The sequence below is a fragment of the Cynocephalus volans genome, chromosome 9, assembly GCF_027409185.1.
Source record: "Cynocephalus volans isolate mCynVol1 chromosome 9, mCynVol1.pri, whole genome shotgun sequence".
Taxonomy (NCBI): Eukaryota; Metazoa; Chordata; class Mammalia; order Dermoptera; family Cynocephalidae; genus Cynocephalus; species Cynocephalus volans.
The window spans coordinates 75,053,783-75,072,683 of record NC_084468.1 but is presented as its reverse complement, the minus strand read 5'-3'; the positions used below and the strand labels follow the sequence as shown (position 1 = coordinate 75,072,683).

The window sequence follows — 18,901 nt, the reverse complement described above, 5'->3', positions numbered from 1 at the left end:
AGGTTATGTGTAATATTTTTCCTTCCACATTTATTCTGAGCACTTACTATGTGCCAGGCACTGTTCTACATCCTATGTATGGATACAGCTCTAAGCAGAAAAAAAAATCCCTGCTGTTGTGCGGCTTACGGTCTAGAGGCAGGAAATAAACTAAAATACACACTTCCTCAATGGGCAATGAGCTGATGGGGGGGGAAAAGGATCAAAGAGAAAGGATGGCTGTGGGCTGCTCTTCTGCATAAGATAGTTAGGGAAGATGCACTGACAAGGGGGCACCCAAAGAGGAACCTAAAAGGAGGAAGGGAGCGCAGTAAAAGTGTTGTGGAGAGAGTGACAAGTGTTGTAGAGAGAGGGCATGGAAGACAGCACAGAGGCACACGTGGCCAGAATGAAAAGTGAACTTGCATATAGGGAGGGAGAGTGGTAGGGGGTAGGCTCTGGACATCCGGTCTTGGAGGCTGGGCAGGGGTGGGGTGGAGGAGATATGAATATTCCTGTGGAAGTAGGCCACATCTTGTCGGAATAACACCCTAGCATCCCAGAGAGGATGAAATGTACAAATTGACCCTAAGCAAACGGATTCTTAGCAAATTAAAATATACTTCATTCAATCTTTCATTCCATGTTTAAATTAGTCCAGTGTCACTTACTGTAGTAAATTAGCATTTATGGTTAAAACTGAGGCTTAAATGAACCCTTAAGGATCCTCTAAAACCAGGTTTTGTGTATGCAAGTGAACTCCTTCAAAGTAGTCACTTCCAAAAAGAACTACTTCCTGAAGTTCTCAAATGCCCTCAGAGACTCTTCATTCAGGCTGCAGATCAAATGTCACCTCCTTTGAGAGACCTTTCCTGACCTCTCTCCCTGAAGTGTGACTACCACCCAAAAAAAACTCCACCTCCAAGCCTGTCAATATCACATCAACTTGTTCTGCATTATATGCCACCTGCATTTAGTTACAAAATGTGGAAGATGTTTCCCTAAGTACCTAAAGCAGCACCAAGCACACATCATGTGTTCAGTAATTATACACCAAATAGAGGCAATTACTAGAAATATCTCCAAGTCACCTGGAGCCAATCCCAGAGAATATTTATATAATTTGTATCAAAAGCATGTTAAAGAATGATGAGAATAATTTTTCTTATACAGAACATAAACTATGCCAATCAAGGATGGTGTATATATTATTCTAAATGGGAGCTCCCAAAGTATTTCAAGCAATGGCTGCATCATTTAAGTATGTATCGTTCCAAGGTGAATACTTTGTAGAGGACAATCCTCTAGCACTTTACCAATATTTCTAACATTATTTAAAATTTTTCTCTTGGGGCTGGCCAGTGGTTCACTTATGAGTATGGTGCTGATAACACCAAGGCCACAGGTTCGGATCCCTATATAGGGATGGCTGGTTAGCTCACTTGGGAGAGTGTGGTGCTGACAACACCAAGTCAAGGTTTAAGATCCCCTTACCAGTCATCTTTTAAAAAATAAAATAAAATAAAATCTTTCTCATTTCATATCCTCATTAGAATAACCCTTCAACAAAAGTTTTCAGCATGGACTTGTATACAATGTTAAGTCAAATACTGTCCTGCAAGAGATTATACAATATTGTCTACTGAAGCTAGAATATGTACTAATCCAAGAGTTAAACTGACTATTCTAAGAAACAATAATTCTATCGTGACTTAGAGTCAGGGGACCTCAGAAAGGAAGTGATTCTATATTTAGGGATTCCAGTATCATCTACATACTAGTTTAATGTGTCTTGGTGACTATAACTCTGAAATAAGCAGATTTTTTTTAACATTGCACGGAACAGTTGTTTGTTTGCTTTCACTTAAGAATGGGAATCCTTCAGTATCCAATCTTACAAATTCACATTTCTTACATTAACTTACTGAAGAAGAAAACAAAAGAGAAGCTATATTTCTTATTCTCCTTCATTGCACACCTCTACCTTTCCTCCTAAAAACATATAAAAGACCTTATTCTGTATGCAGGTTGCTAAAACAACCCTGGATTCTCATTCATTTGATCAAATAAATCGGGAGTGAAAATAAAGTGTATCTTTTTCTAGCAATGCCAGGTATTCAGTATTGAGAATTACTATTAAGAATGTTCTGTGATGCTGAAAGCTTAATATAAACCTACAAATGTATAAATGACCAGCACAAATATTTGTTTCTTGTTTTCGGGAGAGCCGAAGAACTGTGAATAAGAGATGGGGATATGACCTCAACAACAACCAGTACGCTTTACAGATGAGCCTTCCCCTCTATTCTTACACCCAAGTGGGATGCCCAGGCTTCAGCTGCTCCTTTCTGGCTGCCCCAAAGACAATGGCCAGGGCTTTTCATGGTGTATAGGGCTCAACTACCAACCTTTACAAAAAAGCACATGGTGCAAAACCGTAGGGAAGTTACAGAGCTTACACAGAATTCTTGCAGCTGTGGTCCTTGCATGTGTAGCTTCTATTCCTCACCAGCCCAAACTGGTTTAACAAACTTCCTCCCTCCTTAAATGTAATCTAAGCCAGTGATTCTAGACTCTCAGAATTTAAGAGCCAGCAAAGTTTCCAAAAAGGAAAAGAAAAAGGAAAAAACGAAAACATGAAAAAGGGAGGAGATAACTAACATAGGGTTAACTTTTTTCCCCAGCAAAGGACATTAGAAACAAAACACATTTTTATCACATGCAAAAAATCCATCTTTCAAATTACAATAAATATTCTTTCAAAAAAAAAAATCTCATTATATTGTTCTTTTTTCCCTGATTTGGCTATGGGGAAATAAAAACAAACTGCATCAAGGAGCTGGCACTTGGGAACAATGATTTACCCAGTCCCACATTCCATCATGGCGAGAAGATAAAATAACCTGTTAAGCTAAACAATACAGTTTTTATAATAATCCACAGCAATCCCCACCTTTCAAAATACATGGAACAATATCGTGCCCACAAATAAAAGAAAGTTGGAGCTTAAACTCCTGGACCATTTGAAATCCTCCGAGACTAGCTGCTCAGAGTATTAGTGACTGAGTAGATACTGAAGGAGAGAAAGGCCTTTGTAACTAATACCCACTTCTAGTTGTACGAAAATAAAGAAATAATAGTTCAATACCATCAAGAAATGACAGATCTGGTCAAAATTCTGAGTTAAACATCTTTAATATGTTGTCTAAAATGTTCCCCAAACCCAAAATATATCTGGACTTACTTGGCCTTAATAAAGAACAGCAGAGCAATCACACTAGCTCCTTATTAGTAAAACTAGGTCAAAAAAGTGGCAGAAAATCTTATATTGCGCACATCCCCCAAAACTTATTTCCCAAAGCTAAAGCTATTAAGACTAAAATTTTAAGTCAAGGGCTTCTATTTTCCACAGTTAATATGTAAATAATGGTTCAAAAATCCTTCTTTTCAGAAAACCCCTTAGCAAATTCCTATGATGTGTAAACCTTCAATAGGAGAACTTAATCCAAATATAAATGTGGGTCATTTATTCCCTTTACAATGCAGCAGTATTTTATGAATGTCATTGCTTGAAAGCAGAAAGTAAAAATCTAAGCAATTGATTTACATGGGAAATGACAATGTCATACTATAAACTTTTAATAAACAAAAGCATTTTACTTACGATGTTCCCTGCTGAGAATTAGGGTGGGTTTTTGAAGATGTATCATATTGTTCTGTGGGGGAGGGAAACATCATCAGAGCAGTACAATGACATTTATGAGATCCTTAGTTAAAAGTTCCCTTTTCTATCCTTCCCACCTCTAAACATTTAGTATAAATTCTGTCAACCAGAGTGCTGTACACTGCACTCAGCCCAATCTTGCCATTACAAGATAACATGTAGAAGGCTTGCTCAGAATCGAAAAACTCTTAATAGTTTGAAAAAATATTTTGAAAAGCATTGCTTGCAGTGTGCCCTACCGCGTTGTCAGTAACTTTCCTAAGTGTGAGGACACTTTCCAGTCCTTGATGAGGGTTGATGCAGGTTCCTGTAGATGCACCATAACAGGGCTACTCTCACCCCACACCTGGTCTGACCTCATATACATAACAGTGATGTGGCTATATCCCTTTTTACAGCCTGTCCTTGGCTGATCCTGTTCTCCCTCCCACCTGTCTCTCCATTATTCAATCCTCACCCCCTAATTCATTCACTCTACAGCTTATATATGTAAGGACTGCCTGTAGATACCAATATGTTTAAGCCATTAGGCCCAATCCGCAATGAGCTTCCAGCTTTCTGAGGGACATGAGACAGGCCCACAACTATCCATTCCCAGGACAGTTAATTTACGCAATTGATTTGTGTACCTAAGTGTGAGATAGGTACACAAATCAATTGCGTAAATTAACTGTCCTGGGAATCCAGAGAATGGTTCCTCTATTGGTCGTGACCAAAGAAGGTGAATTAGAGAAAGAACAAAATAAACTGTGTCCCAAAGGATGGGTGAGATTCTGAAAGAATAACTGCAGGCAGGAGGGAGAGAAAGGTAGGAGGGCCCTCAAGCAGGGGAAGGAGCGAGCAAATGTAAAGCAACAGGAGGAGTTAGAACAGCCTGGATTTGGAAAGGGTAAGGGTGAGATGCAGAATCCAGGGCAGACAGCACTGAAGGACAGGTGGAAATCAGACTTTAGAGGGCTCCGAGTGCCAGGACAAGAAGTTATGACTATATCCTCCAGGAAATGAGACACCATCAATGTTCTAAACAGGGACAGGACATGGTGATTCCTCAGAAAGATTCTACACCTGGTATAACCTAGAAGGGAGCAGGAACTGTTAAGGGTGGTGGCAGCAAACCACTTGGGACGCAGCTGTATTTTTCTAGACATGAGGTAGTGCGGGTCTGAAACAGAACCGGCAGTGGCCTTTTAGTCAGAGCTTGAGTGATACTTCACACAAATGTCACGTGGAGACCCTTGAATACTTGTAATTAATCACTTTATCCTCATGGTGGCAGCAGTTCTTATATGGTATTTTCAAATTGCCTCCCCTTCTGTCTAGAAAGCTAGGATCAGGACCACAGATTAGAAGGCAAAAGTCACTCTTCTGACCACTCACAGGGACTCCCATATGGTCAGCGTGAACTGGGCTCTAAGTTCCAAAGACTCTGTTTATCCTCAGGCAGCCATTTTTGCCAAGGTGGACATGAACAATGGGGCATACAAATAAAATCCCTGTACTTCCCCTCTCCACAGACTAGTACCTATGTACTAATCCTACATACATACCATAAGATCAGTGTTGAAGAAATGAGAATTTACTTGCTGGGCAAACTTTGAAAAATCTATGTCATACTCTACTTGTCACTGAAAGCTTTATCCATCCATACCCCATCCCCTCTTCATCCATACAACTAGACTCCTCTTTTTCAGGCCACACAGGCCACATTACCACAAAGATAAACAAAGTTCCCAGAGCACAAAGAGACAAAATGGCAGCAGCATAAAAAACCCTGGGGTAAGCAGCTGGTGAGCAAAGATGTCCAGGAGAACCAGCAGCATCTGACAATTTCTCAGAGTAACCAGGAATCAGCCCACGCTATTACACAGGCTACAGGGTAATCCATCCCTGGTCAAGTGCTTACCAGTTCATCTTCAACTATATTTTGCTAAAATGAGAAATCAAACAGCTTAATTTGGATTAAAGGTGCTTTCTAAACCAAGAGTTAGCAATGCGAGCCATGAGTAAGCTAGTGGTTACTGCAATCTGCATGACTGGAAACCCGAGCAGATGGAGGGGGCTGGGGGTTGCACAGCAACCCTATCCACAGCTGGGTTGGTGTTCCACCTTCAGATCTGTGCCACTCCACTGGTCATCTATCCTTGGACTGGCTGCCAAGATGTTGGGAATAAAGATTTCCCAATCTTCCCAAGCAGCCATCAATTTCAGTTAAATTTACCTTGCTACTCATACAAAACTGTGGCTGTATAGTCAGGTTTATTTCTCTGTATTTGGAGGAAATTTAGTTATGAATTCTTTAAAAGATCTTGTTCAGTATCTCTAGAGCAGGGAACAGCAAACCTTTTCTGTAAGGGTCAGATAGTAAATACTCTACGTTTTGTGTGCCATACCTTGGAGAATAATAAATGAACGGGCATTGCTACATCCTCAAAAACTTTATTTACAAAAACTAGCTGCAGGGCAGATTTGACTTTCAGGCTGTAATTTGCCCACCCCTGTTCTAGAGGAAGGATATTCTGTTTCTTGCTTTTCTCATCTTTTTTCCTCTCCTCACATCCTTGCAAATAAGATAACCAAGGAAAAACATGTAAGTGAGGATGAAGAATGAGGTGGGGAGATGTGAAGGAAGAGTCTCCTCTACAGAACACCTGTGAGCTCTCCTCTCATGACGTGCACATGCACATCATACACCCTACTTTTGGCCTCCCATCCTTTGAAGACTAACACTTCATAACTTTGGCAATCACCACATCCTGCTTGCTGCATGTATGTTATCTTCACCTATGAAAGTGTCCTATTCCCCTTATCATAGTTTGATGAACTAAATGATTGCAAATATCCTAGTCATTTTTGTAATGCTTGACATGCCCTGCACATAGTTGGGACACAAAGAAGTTATTGCTCTGAGGAGTTACTGTTGAAGAGAAAGGCTGGATCCAGGTAGCTTTCTTCCATTTCCTTCTGAGTTCTCAAATATTTACAATTCATATAAAGGGACTAAAAAAGAATTACAAGGCAAATACATATGGGGGGGGGGGGGGGCTAGAGAGGCTATGTGCTATATGCCTTATAAAAATTTCTTACTTTTTTAAAATATAAGAATCACACAAAATACCCCAACCTATCCTTGTATACAATTCCTAGGTTATGATACTTTGACACATTCAAGATAACTAATATGTGTCAGTAATACCAAATTATATTTATTATTTTACTAAAACATCTTCATTAACTTTCTGCAACAATCTGAAATTTCACCTAATGAACAGCTTTATGTTTATTTCAACAAAGGAAGACCTCAAGTCTGCTGGAGCATTTTTTACTAATGCTTCTGTATTAAAACAGTAAAAACTATGCTTTATTCTCCAATGCAATCAACAATTCCAGATATTTACTTACTTTGGTTTTGGGCTGCAGAACTGATGTGCTGAGAATCCTAGAAAGAAAAATAAAAATCTCTAGTTATTAAAATATTAATGATTATAAATCTGAGGGCAAAATGTAAAGTTTTTAGTATTGAAAAGATAGTCTTATGAAACCTTCAAATATATAGAAAAACAGAAATAATAGTGCAGAGAATACTCATACTATCGATTCCATATTAACATTTTGCTATATGACCTTTTTAGCTCTCCACCCCTTTATTCAATCAATCTTATTTTATTGATGCACAGATTGCAAACACTGATTAATTTTTACATAGAATAGTTTTTTATTGCTTATGTTCTTTCCTAGTATTTCTCTGTTGGTGTTCACAGAGTTTAATGCTTTCCTTAAAGCCAGTAATAATAAATCACCTTAAAAAAAAAAAAAAAAAAAACTATCATTAGCAAACAGGTAAGATATCTGACTTCCAGCAAATTTGGGTTTGTGTAGATATAACTTTTGAAAACAGTATCATGGAAAGTAATATATATAAAACAATGTGCATGCATACCAGGCTGGACAGAACACAGATATGAAGTGCTATTTCTACATTCTGAAGGTTATCCAAAGTACAAACCAAAAAGAAAAAAAGGAAAATGGCAGCATTTCAGTACATTGTTCTCAAATACTGTAACGAGAACACCAAAGTCAGCAGTTCATTTGTTTGGTATTAAAACCAGCACTAGTGTAACTGATCACGTTAAACTTTAAGAAAATTTAGGGAATATGATGTATGTATGTAAGATGTGTATATGTAGATATGTATATGTATATATCTAAATTCTGATTTAGGAATCAGGCAAGCTACCTCAATCTCCCTGTACCTCTGCTTTCCTATCTCTAAAATAAGAACCCTTGATGAGAGAATATATTGAAAAGTCTTGAATGCTTTTATGAGCTATTAAGTGCTTTACAAATCTAAGATGTTCTTACTAACATAAGTTGGAGAATAAAGTATTTGAAAGCATTATGAAGCACTGTAGAAGCTAAATTAATTGGAATTTTAATTTTATCTCTAAAGATTTCAACAATACCTTATCATCTGGCTCACAGCAATACCTCAGAACTTTTCCTTAAGGTTGATGCAGTGCCTGCTCTACTTTTAAGGAATTACCTTTGTGGGGAAAGGAAATTTGGATGGCTCAGCTGTACTAGGCGTATGTATTGCTGTCAAAGGAGGAGGCCATGAATGGGTCATCTCCTAGAAAGAGATTTGGAAAGGGAAGAAAAAGTAAATTATAAACAGAACATTCACTGCTACTTAAATTAACTTTTTGAACTTAATGTAGAGTGGACTGATGGTAAATGGTAAATGAAAAATGCAATCTTAAAAGTTATTTCATTTACTTTTAAAAACTCCTACTTTTTAAAGGGCTATGTTCAAAAGCTGAAGATTTCCAACTTACAAAACTGAAAAAAATAAGTTTGAAGAAGAAAAAGTGTAGAATATGGATAGATATAACACTCTGAATATTATAAAGCATATAAATTATAACAGGTATTGCCAGAGCTTATGGAACTACGAAGACTATAAATGACAGGTTGTACTAGAAAAGCAGTCTCTACTCAATGCTTTTTTTCTCCCTCGGCATCTTTATTACATTTCCTGGAATTATTTAAGTTCAAAGGAAGAAGAATTTTCCTGTTTGACTTAAGCAAACAAGTTATTCAGGTCACTTGTTCCACTTGGGAGAGTCTTAATGGATTTGACCCTTCCCTGATACACACTATTAGCACATAAAAACTTTTTGAGGGGAGAGGGTCTTTAAAAATTACCTTCCTTTAACATTAAGTTTAATTTTTACTATTTTCTTGGTTGAAGACAAGATCTCTAAAACTTGCAAATTAATATATTTATCTCGACATAAATTCTTTTCTCAGCACATTCATGAAGTCTGTTTTGCTAAAAAAGGAAAAACGTTATAGGAAACAGACATGTCAGATAAAAGGTGTGTCAAATCATGCACACATGCTTTTGGCATTGGAGATCATTAACTCCTACCCCAATGTTTTCGTTTGTTTGTTTGTTTACAGATTAGAAAACTGAGGTCTAGAATGACTGCATCAAGGCCCCTGCACCACAGGAAGCCAAAGGCTGAGCAGAGCACCAGTTACAGGCTCCTTTGTCATCTCAGTCTAAAAGAAAAAGTCTCTCCCCACAGTGTCAAACCTGCCTGGCAAACTGGCTTACCAACAGACAGAGGACTCTCTACCAGCAAGTTCATGAGCCCATATTATGGTTTATTCCCTTGCCCATATAACACATTACGTATGTTAAACAGGCCATTCTTTCCAAAGTGCTGGCCAACCTCTCCATTTCCTTAGAAATGCCACCTGTGCCTGCTGGAGATGGTTGCTCTAGTAGACACTTACACTTCTGCTCTGTGCACATTCTCTCTTGCCGTTCCCCACTGCCATTCTGTGGGCTGCTAGAGCCCGAGGATAGACAGAAGTGACTTTGCACAGTGACAGCTTTGTTCAGTACACAGCAGGAATCCCGAACTGAAATATACTGGAAAGAGGAACAGCTCTAGTGCCAGAGACCTAGACTGGAATCCTAATTCCAACCCTTACCAGCTGTGTCAGCCTAAATAAGATGTCTGCACCTCCTGAGCCTCAGTTCTAAGAGGTGGTGTATACTTTTCAGTGTTGTAAGGGTAGTTTATGTAAAGTGCTTGAATGCATGGTAGACAGAAGGCACTTAATAAGTTAAAAGCATTACAAATTTTAATAAAAGTCTAGTTTTAAAAGATTTTCAATACTGCACCAAAGAGAAAACTTGCTGGTTTTATTTATATGACAATACTTTGAAGTATGGAACCATTAAAATGCTACAATATAAAAACATGTAATAATTAAGAGGACATTTGAAAGCCTCATCGTTATGCTTCCCAAGAATTTCTGTAGAATCTCAACAGTATCTATGACGTTTAGTCAGTAATTATTCCCAAACAACATCCATTGTACTCTCAACCCCTAAAGCTGCCCCAGCTATTAAATAAGGTAGTTGGAAAGTACATAAATTCTTTCAGACCCTAAGTGGCTCCCTGGTAGTCTGAAAGAATTTATATACCTCCCTAAATGACTAACTTACTAGAGGGACAGAGGCCTTAGGAGAATTGGGGCCATTACTAAGGACAGGAGTCTGTCCAGAAAGAATGGGGCCATGTTTTCACTCCCTACCTAAACAATGACTTATCACATGGATGGCGGCCAATCACTTGGCACCTGCCTCAGTCCTGGCCTTCCAGGCCCCACAGCTGCTGTCTCCTCCTCCTCCTCCTTGCTGATTTTGCTCTGAACACACTGTTCAGTTTTAGCTGTTTCTCTAGTACACCAACTTGTTCCTAACTGAAGGATTCTGGTTTTTCCACCGACTCCTTCCTCTGCCTAGTTCTCTGTTCACTGGACTGTTTCACTATTCGTAGCACCCATAAACACTTGACATTATACATTTGCCTTCCCCACTATAACCTCCACGAAAGCAAAGACACTTTTTTCTTCACTATGGCATCTCAGTGCCTAGAAAAGTATCTGCAGGCTTAATGGATAGCTGTCCAATAAATGAATGAACATACAAATAATAAAGCTACCACTCACAGAACTAGCATCACCACAATATTGCACTGGGGTAATGTCTACTAGCACAGGTTGAGTATCCCTAATCCAAAAATCCAAAATCCAAAGCCTGAAACCCTCCCCCTCCAAAATCCAAAACTTTTTGAGTGCAGACATGACACTCAAAGGAAATGCTTACTGCACGATTTCAGATTAGGGATGCTAAATCGGGATAACGCAAATATTCCAAAATCCTTAAAAATCCAAAATCCAAAATACTTCTAGTCCCAACCATTTTGGGTAAGGGATACTCAATCCATACTGTATTCATTCCCCAAGAGGTTGTCAAGGCAGTTTCTACAGTTAAGCAGAAAACCTGAGCTATTTCCATATGCTCACTGGGGACATGTTGCCCTTTCTGGACCATTTCCTGGTTGTTAACACTATCTGTCTGCTATCTTCTTACCCCATCAGCCTATAGGAATTACAGGCTACCACTTCCTCTTCATTACAATACTTCCACCCTAAATATTGCCTCCTGAGAACCAAACAATATCTTCTATGATTTTCTCTGTTAGCAAACTATTCGCTGCCTCTATCGCCTGTCAGATTCGTGTTTCAGATTCCTGGCAAACTTAATTGCTTGTACAAAATAAGAACCGGAACCATGAGGCAGAGAAAAGTATCTGTATCAGCATGAGAGAGAGAGGGACCTAGATTGGACCCTAGAGATCGTTTACTAGCACAGGGCCTTCATTTTACCAACCAGGAAACCAAAGATCAGGGAGAAAATATGACTTAACTGAGGTTACAAACAGAGGAAAAGAGAAGAGGACAGACTCTGTGTCTACTATGAAAAGGCCCATGGCCTCTTCAGTCCTAGGTATCCTTCTGTTTGCTTTCTCAATTTATGATCTCCAAATGAAAAAACACACCTTTTGCTTACATTAACCACTTACCCTCAAGCATTCATTAAAATGATCTTGTGTGTGAGGGGAGGGGAGGATGCATGAGTTTATTAAATTAAAAATGCTTGTCTGATGCTGTAATATCATTCCAAAATAAAAAAGGGACACATCTTATATTAACATACATCAAAACCTTAGAGAAGCATTTGACCTATGCAGAAGACAACAAATTTGTATCATCACATGTACTTTGGAAATAACTATAGAACAAATCACACACAATTTCAGAGAAAATGCTAAGACTATATTTTATAATTAAGTCATTTATTATTTTTATGACTCACCATACCAAAGAATTTCAGAAACAGAAAGGGAAAGGATGGCACTAAATTTGATCAAAGTAACCTGTTTATTATTAATCTTACTTTCTGGTTGACAAAAATTTCTTATTTTTAGCAGTTCAAAGTATGTTTCCTTAGGCCTATTTCTTTCTCAGAAAACCCTAACTATAAAAGAGAAGACAGAAAAGTCTAAAACAGAAATGATGGAACTGTTATCCAAACATCTGGTTAGCTATTACTTTTGTGAAAAGTTTTGCAAGTGAGGAGGTAACCAATGTAGTAGCCAATATACTTAATTACAGTTTCAGCGCCACCACTGCTTAATACCTTATTATGAAAAATTAAAGGGAAAAATTTGGTAAACATATTTAGATAAAAAAATGAACAGTATAGATTAAAATCAATAGGTAAGTGTGTCATATGTTTCCCTACTTGCTTACCAAAAAAATTCAGAAACCTTACAGTAAAAGACACAGCAAGAATATCATTAAAATTGACATACAAGAAAATTAAATGTTCTAGAGGAGGGATGAGAAATAAATACACAAAACTCTAAATTACAATTACTGTATTTGAGCATTAAAATCAAGCTCCAGATTTCTTGGAAATTAAAGCCAAAATGGGAAACATGGTGGTTTATATAATTCTTCTCTGATAGAAAGAAAGCATTCTGGTTCATGAAAAGAATTTATATTTTTTTCCTGGAATTCTAAAAGGAATTTGGCATCATTTTGTAAGAAAAACAAATGGGTAATGTATTCAATAACATATTTGTAGAAGAAGCACAAATGTTCATGCACAGTCTCAATAAACCAGAGCAAAAAATAACCTCTCAATGTAAGTCTAAAGTTGTCCATTTACTTCCCACTATTTTTCTTTTTAATCCCTTTAAAATTTCATGGTCTCATTGAAGACAAGGACACAAATAATAGGCATCACCTACAAAACACCAAGAGGTATAAATCAAGCACTAATTAGCCACTGGTGCCTCCATGCCACATCAAGACAGGGAGTTTCCTCTCTGGGAAAGTGAGCAACTCTCATGGGTCTTTATGGACAGCCAGAAAAACTCGAGAGGTGCCATAAAACTCTGGTCCAAGTGCCTTGCTGTTTGTAGACTTTGTTTTAATTAATAAAATCTGTTAGAGAATTCAATAGTGTTCTAAGACTCCCTTTGTTACTGTTCTGGTTTATTTTGCTTTTGGAGGTTTCAGGGGAGAAAAACTATTTAAAGGGGGTTGGGAATGGCAATTTCATTAAAGTGAACATAAATGCATGTATTTCTGCCTACTTAACTATCTCTTCAAATGAGAAACAGTATCAATGAGCTCACCTTCAGAATCTCTTCCACACAATGGACTTCATTGGAGTAGGTCTGCTGAAAGTGAAAAGCAAGAAAGAAAGGGATAGTAAATAAACAAACCACTAAAAGTGAAGCTATTGCTAGATGCCAGTATTAATACAGCAATACTCTTATAGATAGCTAGAAAAGGTAGGCCTTGAGGTGAACCTAAGTATTAGGAACTTTACAATCTGGATGAAATAAGACCAAAGAGACTAACCTGACTTAATCTTGGGGGTAAACATGTAGCACTGGAGACAACAGCAGACTAATTGTGACTCTCAGGTCAAAAGTTTCCAATGGAAAATTTGCATTAAAGAAAATTAGTATATTAGTAAATCTAAGGGAATAAGATACAGCAAAAAGAGATAAAACAGGTGTCACGGTCAGCTACCTCATAGCAACATCTGCACAATGAGCCAAGTTGAATGAACACAAAGATGGTGGATCACCTGCAGACTTACTAAGTCCACAGTAAGGAGGCTGAAGTGCAGTCAAGGATAGCTCTTTATTATTTTTAAGAAATATCCTACCCTGCCAAAAATTCATTTTAAAAGTAAAAATGTCTTTAACCCTACTTCAAAAGTCAGCCTTTTCACTTTATATCCACACACATATGCATACACACGTATATGCACACAAAAAATTCTCTCAGAAAGAACCTAAGGGGAGAGCAGATTAATTAGCATCTTAAAGGAAAGATTCATTATTTATATCCCCAGCTAAACAAATGAGGACCACTGTGGCTGGTGCTGCTAGTATCACCACCACCAGACTGCGCCTAGGAAATGTCATTTTGCAGCCTACTTTTAATCACAAAGAAAATGGGAAAGTCAAATCTAAAATACTTTTTCTGAACTGGAGGCATGAAACATATCCTGTGACTTCCTGGTTTTCGATGGAATAGCAACTTCTGCTTTGTGTCAATTCATGGGCCAAGCTTCCTGGGCACAGTACAGAACAGCAAGACCTGTACAACACTCGCCCTTCCCATTACTGCCGAGGCTCCTCAGTTTAATACAACACCTACCTCACAGATAGAGAGTAGATGGGAAAGGATTCTTCCCTCTGTTCTTGGTTCTAATATAGAATTTAAATTAATAAAGCATTGGCTGCTAATTCACAATCTGGGGTTTATTAATCCACCCTTTCCTCATTCTAATTTAAGGCAGAAGGAAAAGGAAAGAAAACATTACCACCATCTTGTAACTGAATGTAATGACATGTCAAAATTTAAATACAACTTGACCTGATTACATTTGTTTTAAAACATGTAAATTTCCTGAAAGGGTTTTATTGAATTTTTTGCAGTTTGCTACTGCTGAGCTAGGGCCAGGAAGTTAGGAGGTATAACTAAAGAGAATCAAGGGTACCCATTACGTCTGCTAGTTTGGACACATCTTCAGACACTATGCATGTAAACAACTAGAACTGCTTTTCGTTTTTCAAAACCATTAAGGGATGCCTAAAAACTGGACCAAACATTAGTGCTCTATTTTAGCACAAATGTCAGATACAGAAATGAATGCTGTTTTCACCTGAAAGTAAAGTGTAATTATATTCTACAGTTTCAATTTTTATATGCATCACTAGAAAAAATAATCAGAAGCTGAAAGTGAATCAACAGAACAGAGCATATGACTGTATGGCTATGGACACATAGTTCCCTCATTCCATCTTTTTGGAATGAGAATGGGAACCCAATCAAATTATCTGACAATAAAAGAAGTGAAGCACATTGGAATGAGGGCAAAAAAAATTTGTTTCCAAAAGAATGAGATCAGAAAGCAACCCCTTCAGGACACTGAAAGACTTCTTTCTAATACTCATAATTATTTCAACAATTAACGCTTGGCCAAGATGTTTCATGTCACCAAAAGACTCATTTTTCTGGAAAAAGTTTTATTACATGGGATGAACCAGGACTGAAGAAATTTTCCTAGAGCTAATTTTAATTAGCAACATTTACTGTACCCAGATACTAATGAACAGTCACCATTCAACCCATTTAAAATTCTACATAAGGTCTTAGGTTCAAGCATTAGTTGGTGAATTCACTGTCACTTTCCCTAAAAGTCCTTTATAAGAATGCAGGTGTTTCAAAAGGGAGCAGGGATTCTATTCCAAATACATGAAGATATATCGTACTGAAGAATCTCCAAGCCAACACTGTTTATAATGGCAAATAATTGGAAATGATCAAATGCCCAGCAATAGGAGTCTAGCTAAATAACCTTATAGTGCACCCATATATCACGCAGACTTAATAATATAAACATATGTGCTTGCATGGAAAGATGGAAAGATGCTCAAGATATAATCTGGGGGGATGGAGTGGGGGGGAGGGGGGCAGCTGGTCGGTACCAGGAACTGAACCTTTGACCTTGGAGTTACAAGGCTGTGCTCTAACAAGCTGAGCTAACTAGCCAGCCCTCAAGATACATACTTTTAACTTTTTCTTCAGAAATAATTTCATATTTACAGAAAAGCTGCAAAAATAGTAAAAGAAATTCCCACAAACCCTTCACCCACATTTCCCAAATGTTAGTATTTACTGCATCTGCTTTATATTTCTCTCTCCCACCCAACCGCATATACTTTGAACTGCTTGAGAACAAGTTAAAGACTAAGAGTTAATGCCCCTTTAGTGTGTGTGTAACAAGATACATTTTAAACCTATATTTAAAAGAGGGGAGGTTATAAGATAGTCTCATAGTTAGTATAGTTAATGAGCCAATTTTTTGTTCCATCTACCAGAGATTCATATCTCCACTCTTCTCCTCACCCAAATAACAGACACAAACTAGAGTATAGGTCTTTCAGATGTGTTTGCAGAGAGATCTGTAAGGACAGGCTGCCCTGTTCAATAAAGTACAACTTGGCACCTCCAAGTCTGCCACTGCAAGGAAACTTTCCAAAAGGAGAGGGGTAGATGAACAAACCATTAGGTCCTCCTAATCCCTTTCTTAAAATTCACTTTCCCCATAGGGTCTCCAGCTGAGTGTTACTACTAAAAAAAAAAAAAGCCAGGCTCTCCCTTTAACACTGTGGCCAAAGAATAAACAATCTGTCCTGGCCAGGCCTCTCTGAAGCACAGCTGAGAGAGGTAAGGCTGAACATTTAAGGTAAAGCTTCTAAAGAACGAGATGACAAAAAGCAACAAACACCTAAGACAGTTGCATAAATCAAGACGATCTAGTTTGCAGGTCCTTCCCTGTCTAATTTTCCCTTGACACTGTAGGCACTGACTTTTACTTATGATCACACATCTCACTGTTGTCTCCCACCGTCAATATCTAGTTTCCTAGCAGAGATGAGCTCTCCCCTCCTGTCTATTTGTGGTCACCTCACACATCAGGTTTCCTGTATTTAGACCAACCTCCCTGCAGAGACCCAACTTCCCCATTGGGGTATGGCCTTAACACAGGAACCATAATGCTACTCAATTTTTTTAAAATGATAGCAGCTACTTGTTAAATGCATATTATGCCTGACATTTGCAATAAACTTTTCACACTTTTATTTCCTCAATTTGATACCATCGATTGTAAGATGCACCATCATTAAGTACTCATCAACTGTAAGATATATCCCTACTACAGAAACTTAATAATGAGATAAAAATGTCTGAACGAATTCTACTCTATTGAATTCTCACATCAACCTTTGTGGTAGGTATCATCCCAGTTTCTAAAATGACTGGCTGCCTCTGTCTAGATCGTCTAAGGGTATTTGTGCTGACCTATGGGTACAGAGAAGGTCAGGGAGGGGCACCCTCGGCAGGGATAAAAACTAAATAAAATGAAGGGACTGAATCCTAGAGGAATTAAGTTGCATGCCCAGGATCACAGAAAAGCTTCAGAATACTGTTTCTCTGGGTTTCTGAAAACCTCAACATTCATGCATGAGACAAATATATTAGCATTTTAGGAGGGGATGTGATTCCAGTTGTCCTATGCAGGACCAAATTAAAAAAATGGTTTTGGTCCTGCATAAAGAGCAATGTTTTTCTTTTGTTTCTACAAAGAAGCATTTTGGTATTAATATTTAACTGCCTCTTACAAGTGCTTCAGACCAGAAAAGGCAGCAGTGCCTTTGTGACCACTCTTGGAATGACATTGTGTAATCATAAGGAAATGCACTGATACCAAAATAAAATGTTAGTTGATGTCTTCTAAACATGACACAGCTTGTTTGTTTTTTTAAAGATGACCGGTAAGGGTATCTTAACCCTTGACTTGGTGTTGTCAGCACCACGCTCTCCCAAGTGAGCTAACTGGCCATCCCTATATAGGATCTGAACCCGTGGCCTTGGTGTTATCAGCACCACACTCTCCCAAGTGAGCCATGGGCCGGCCCTCACAGTTTGTTTTAATAAGCTAAAAAGAGCTGGATGGAAGAAACACACCTCACCGCTGAGGCTAGGAGGCTCTTGCAATATTGTGTTTTAAGTCTCTCAAGTTTCAACAGAGCAGCATTTTTATAACAATGCTATTCTCAAAAAGGCTTACTTGTCTCTAACCAGGAAATACATGGAGCACAAAGGCAATGTGCTGAAGAGGGAAGCCAAAAGATCTTGGATTCTAGATCTGGCTCTGCTGAAGAATGGTTCTGCAATTTTGGATAAGATTCAACCTTTTGGGGACTATTTCCTCATTGTGATAAGGAATAATATTACCAAACCTGACAACTTCATAGGGTTGGTATAAAGGTCAAATGTAAAAACATGAAACTTTAAAAACTGTCCAAAGGCACTGATATAGGAAATAATACACGGTGCCAGCATTATCAAGGCATTCTTTAACAGTGTGACAGCCTTAAAAGAAATCCCAACAGGTTCTCTATCTAAAATTTAATTTTCAAAAGATTAAAATAAATGGCCATGCTACTTTTCTTCAAATGTGTCACCTTTTTGGGTTACTGTTCAGTCTTTAGTACCTCTTTGCTGCTCATCTAAATAGCCAGATAAGTCACTCTTTTCTTGCCCTCTTCCCTTTTCCACCTGTGTCAGGATAATTCCTACTCAGCTTTCAAGTTGCAGATTAAAAGCCCTGTTTTGGAAAACATTCCCTGATGGTACATCACTCCCAAAACTGTCCAGGTGCTCCTGGCAGATGCTCCCATAGCTGTCTACTTTCTCCTGTCATTGTATCACCCCTGTTTCTTCTCAAGTACAAGTTCCATGAAAGCAGGGGCCAGTTCTACTTCAATGAATCACTAATCATATGCTGCCTGCCACAAAGAGGCAGCCAATAAACATTTGCTGGTATGTCTTCAGTCTCAGAACTGAGAATCTGAAAACAACTTTCTAACTTTTAGAGTTTTAAAGACTTAGTGGATACCACAGGCTGACTGAATTATAAATCCAAATCTTATTTAACGAACTACAAGGAAATAAACATATTAAGGACAAAAGGGAAATTGTTTTGCATTGTTTTATCCTTAACACTAAAACTACTCTGAGAAACTTTTTTCACATATCAGATTGGCAAACAACCAAAAGACTGACAATACTGTATCTACAAGATAGATGCAGGGAAATAGGCACTCGCTGAATAGTGTCTTTGATGGGAGGTACAATTTCTAAAGACATCAACTTGCCAATTTTAATTTGAGCCACCAA

General features: G+C 38.1%; 1 protein-coding gene across 7 annotated transcripts in view; it reads right to left on the bottom strand.

Moving 5' to 3' along the window:
* AFF1 (ALF transcription elongation factor 1) overlaps positions 1 to 18,901 on the bottom strand; it is a 178,905-nt gene that overhangs the window by 35,994 nt on the left and 124,010 nt on the right. For 4 of the 7 annotated variants that reach the window (XM_063108745.1, XM_063108747.1, XM_063108752.1 and 1 more), the window contains 4 exons: positions 13,270 to 13,314; positions 8,244 to 8,330; positions 7,103 to 7,139; positions 3,644 to 3,695 (listed from right to left, as the gene is read on the bottom strand). In XM_063108745.1, the coding sequence (XP_062964815.1) occupies positions 3,644 to 3,695; positions 7,103 to 7,139; positions 8,244 to 8,330; positions 13,270 to 13,314 (221 nt within the window). The remainder of the gene's footprint in view (positions 1 to 3,643; positions 3,696 to 7,102; positions 7,140 to 8,243; positions 8,331 to 13,269; positions 13,315 to 18,901) is intronic. The other 3 variants (XM_063108746.1, XM_063108748.1, XM_063108749.1) reach the window with 3 other exon arrangements.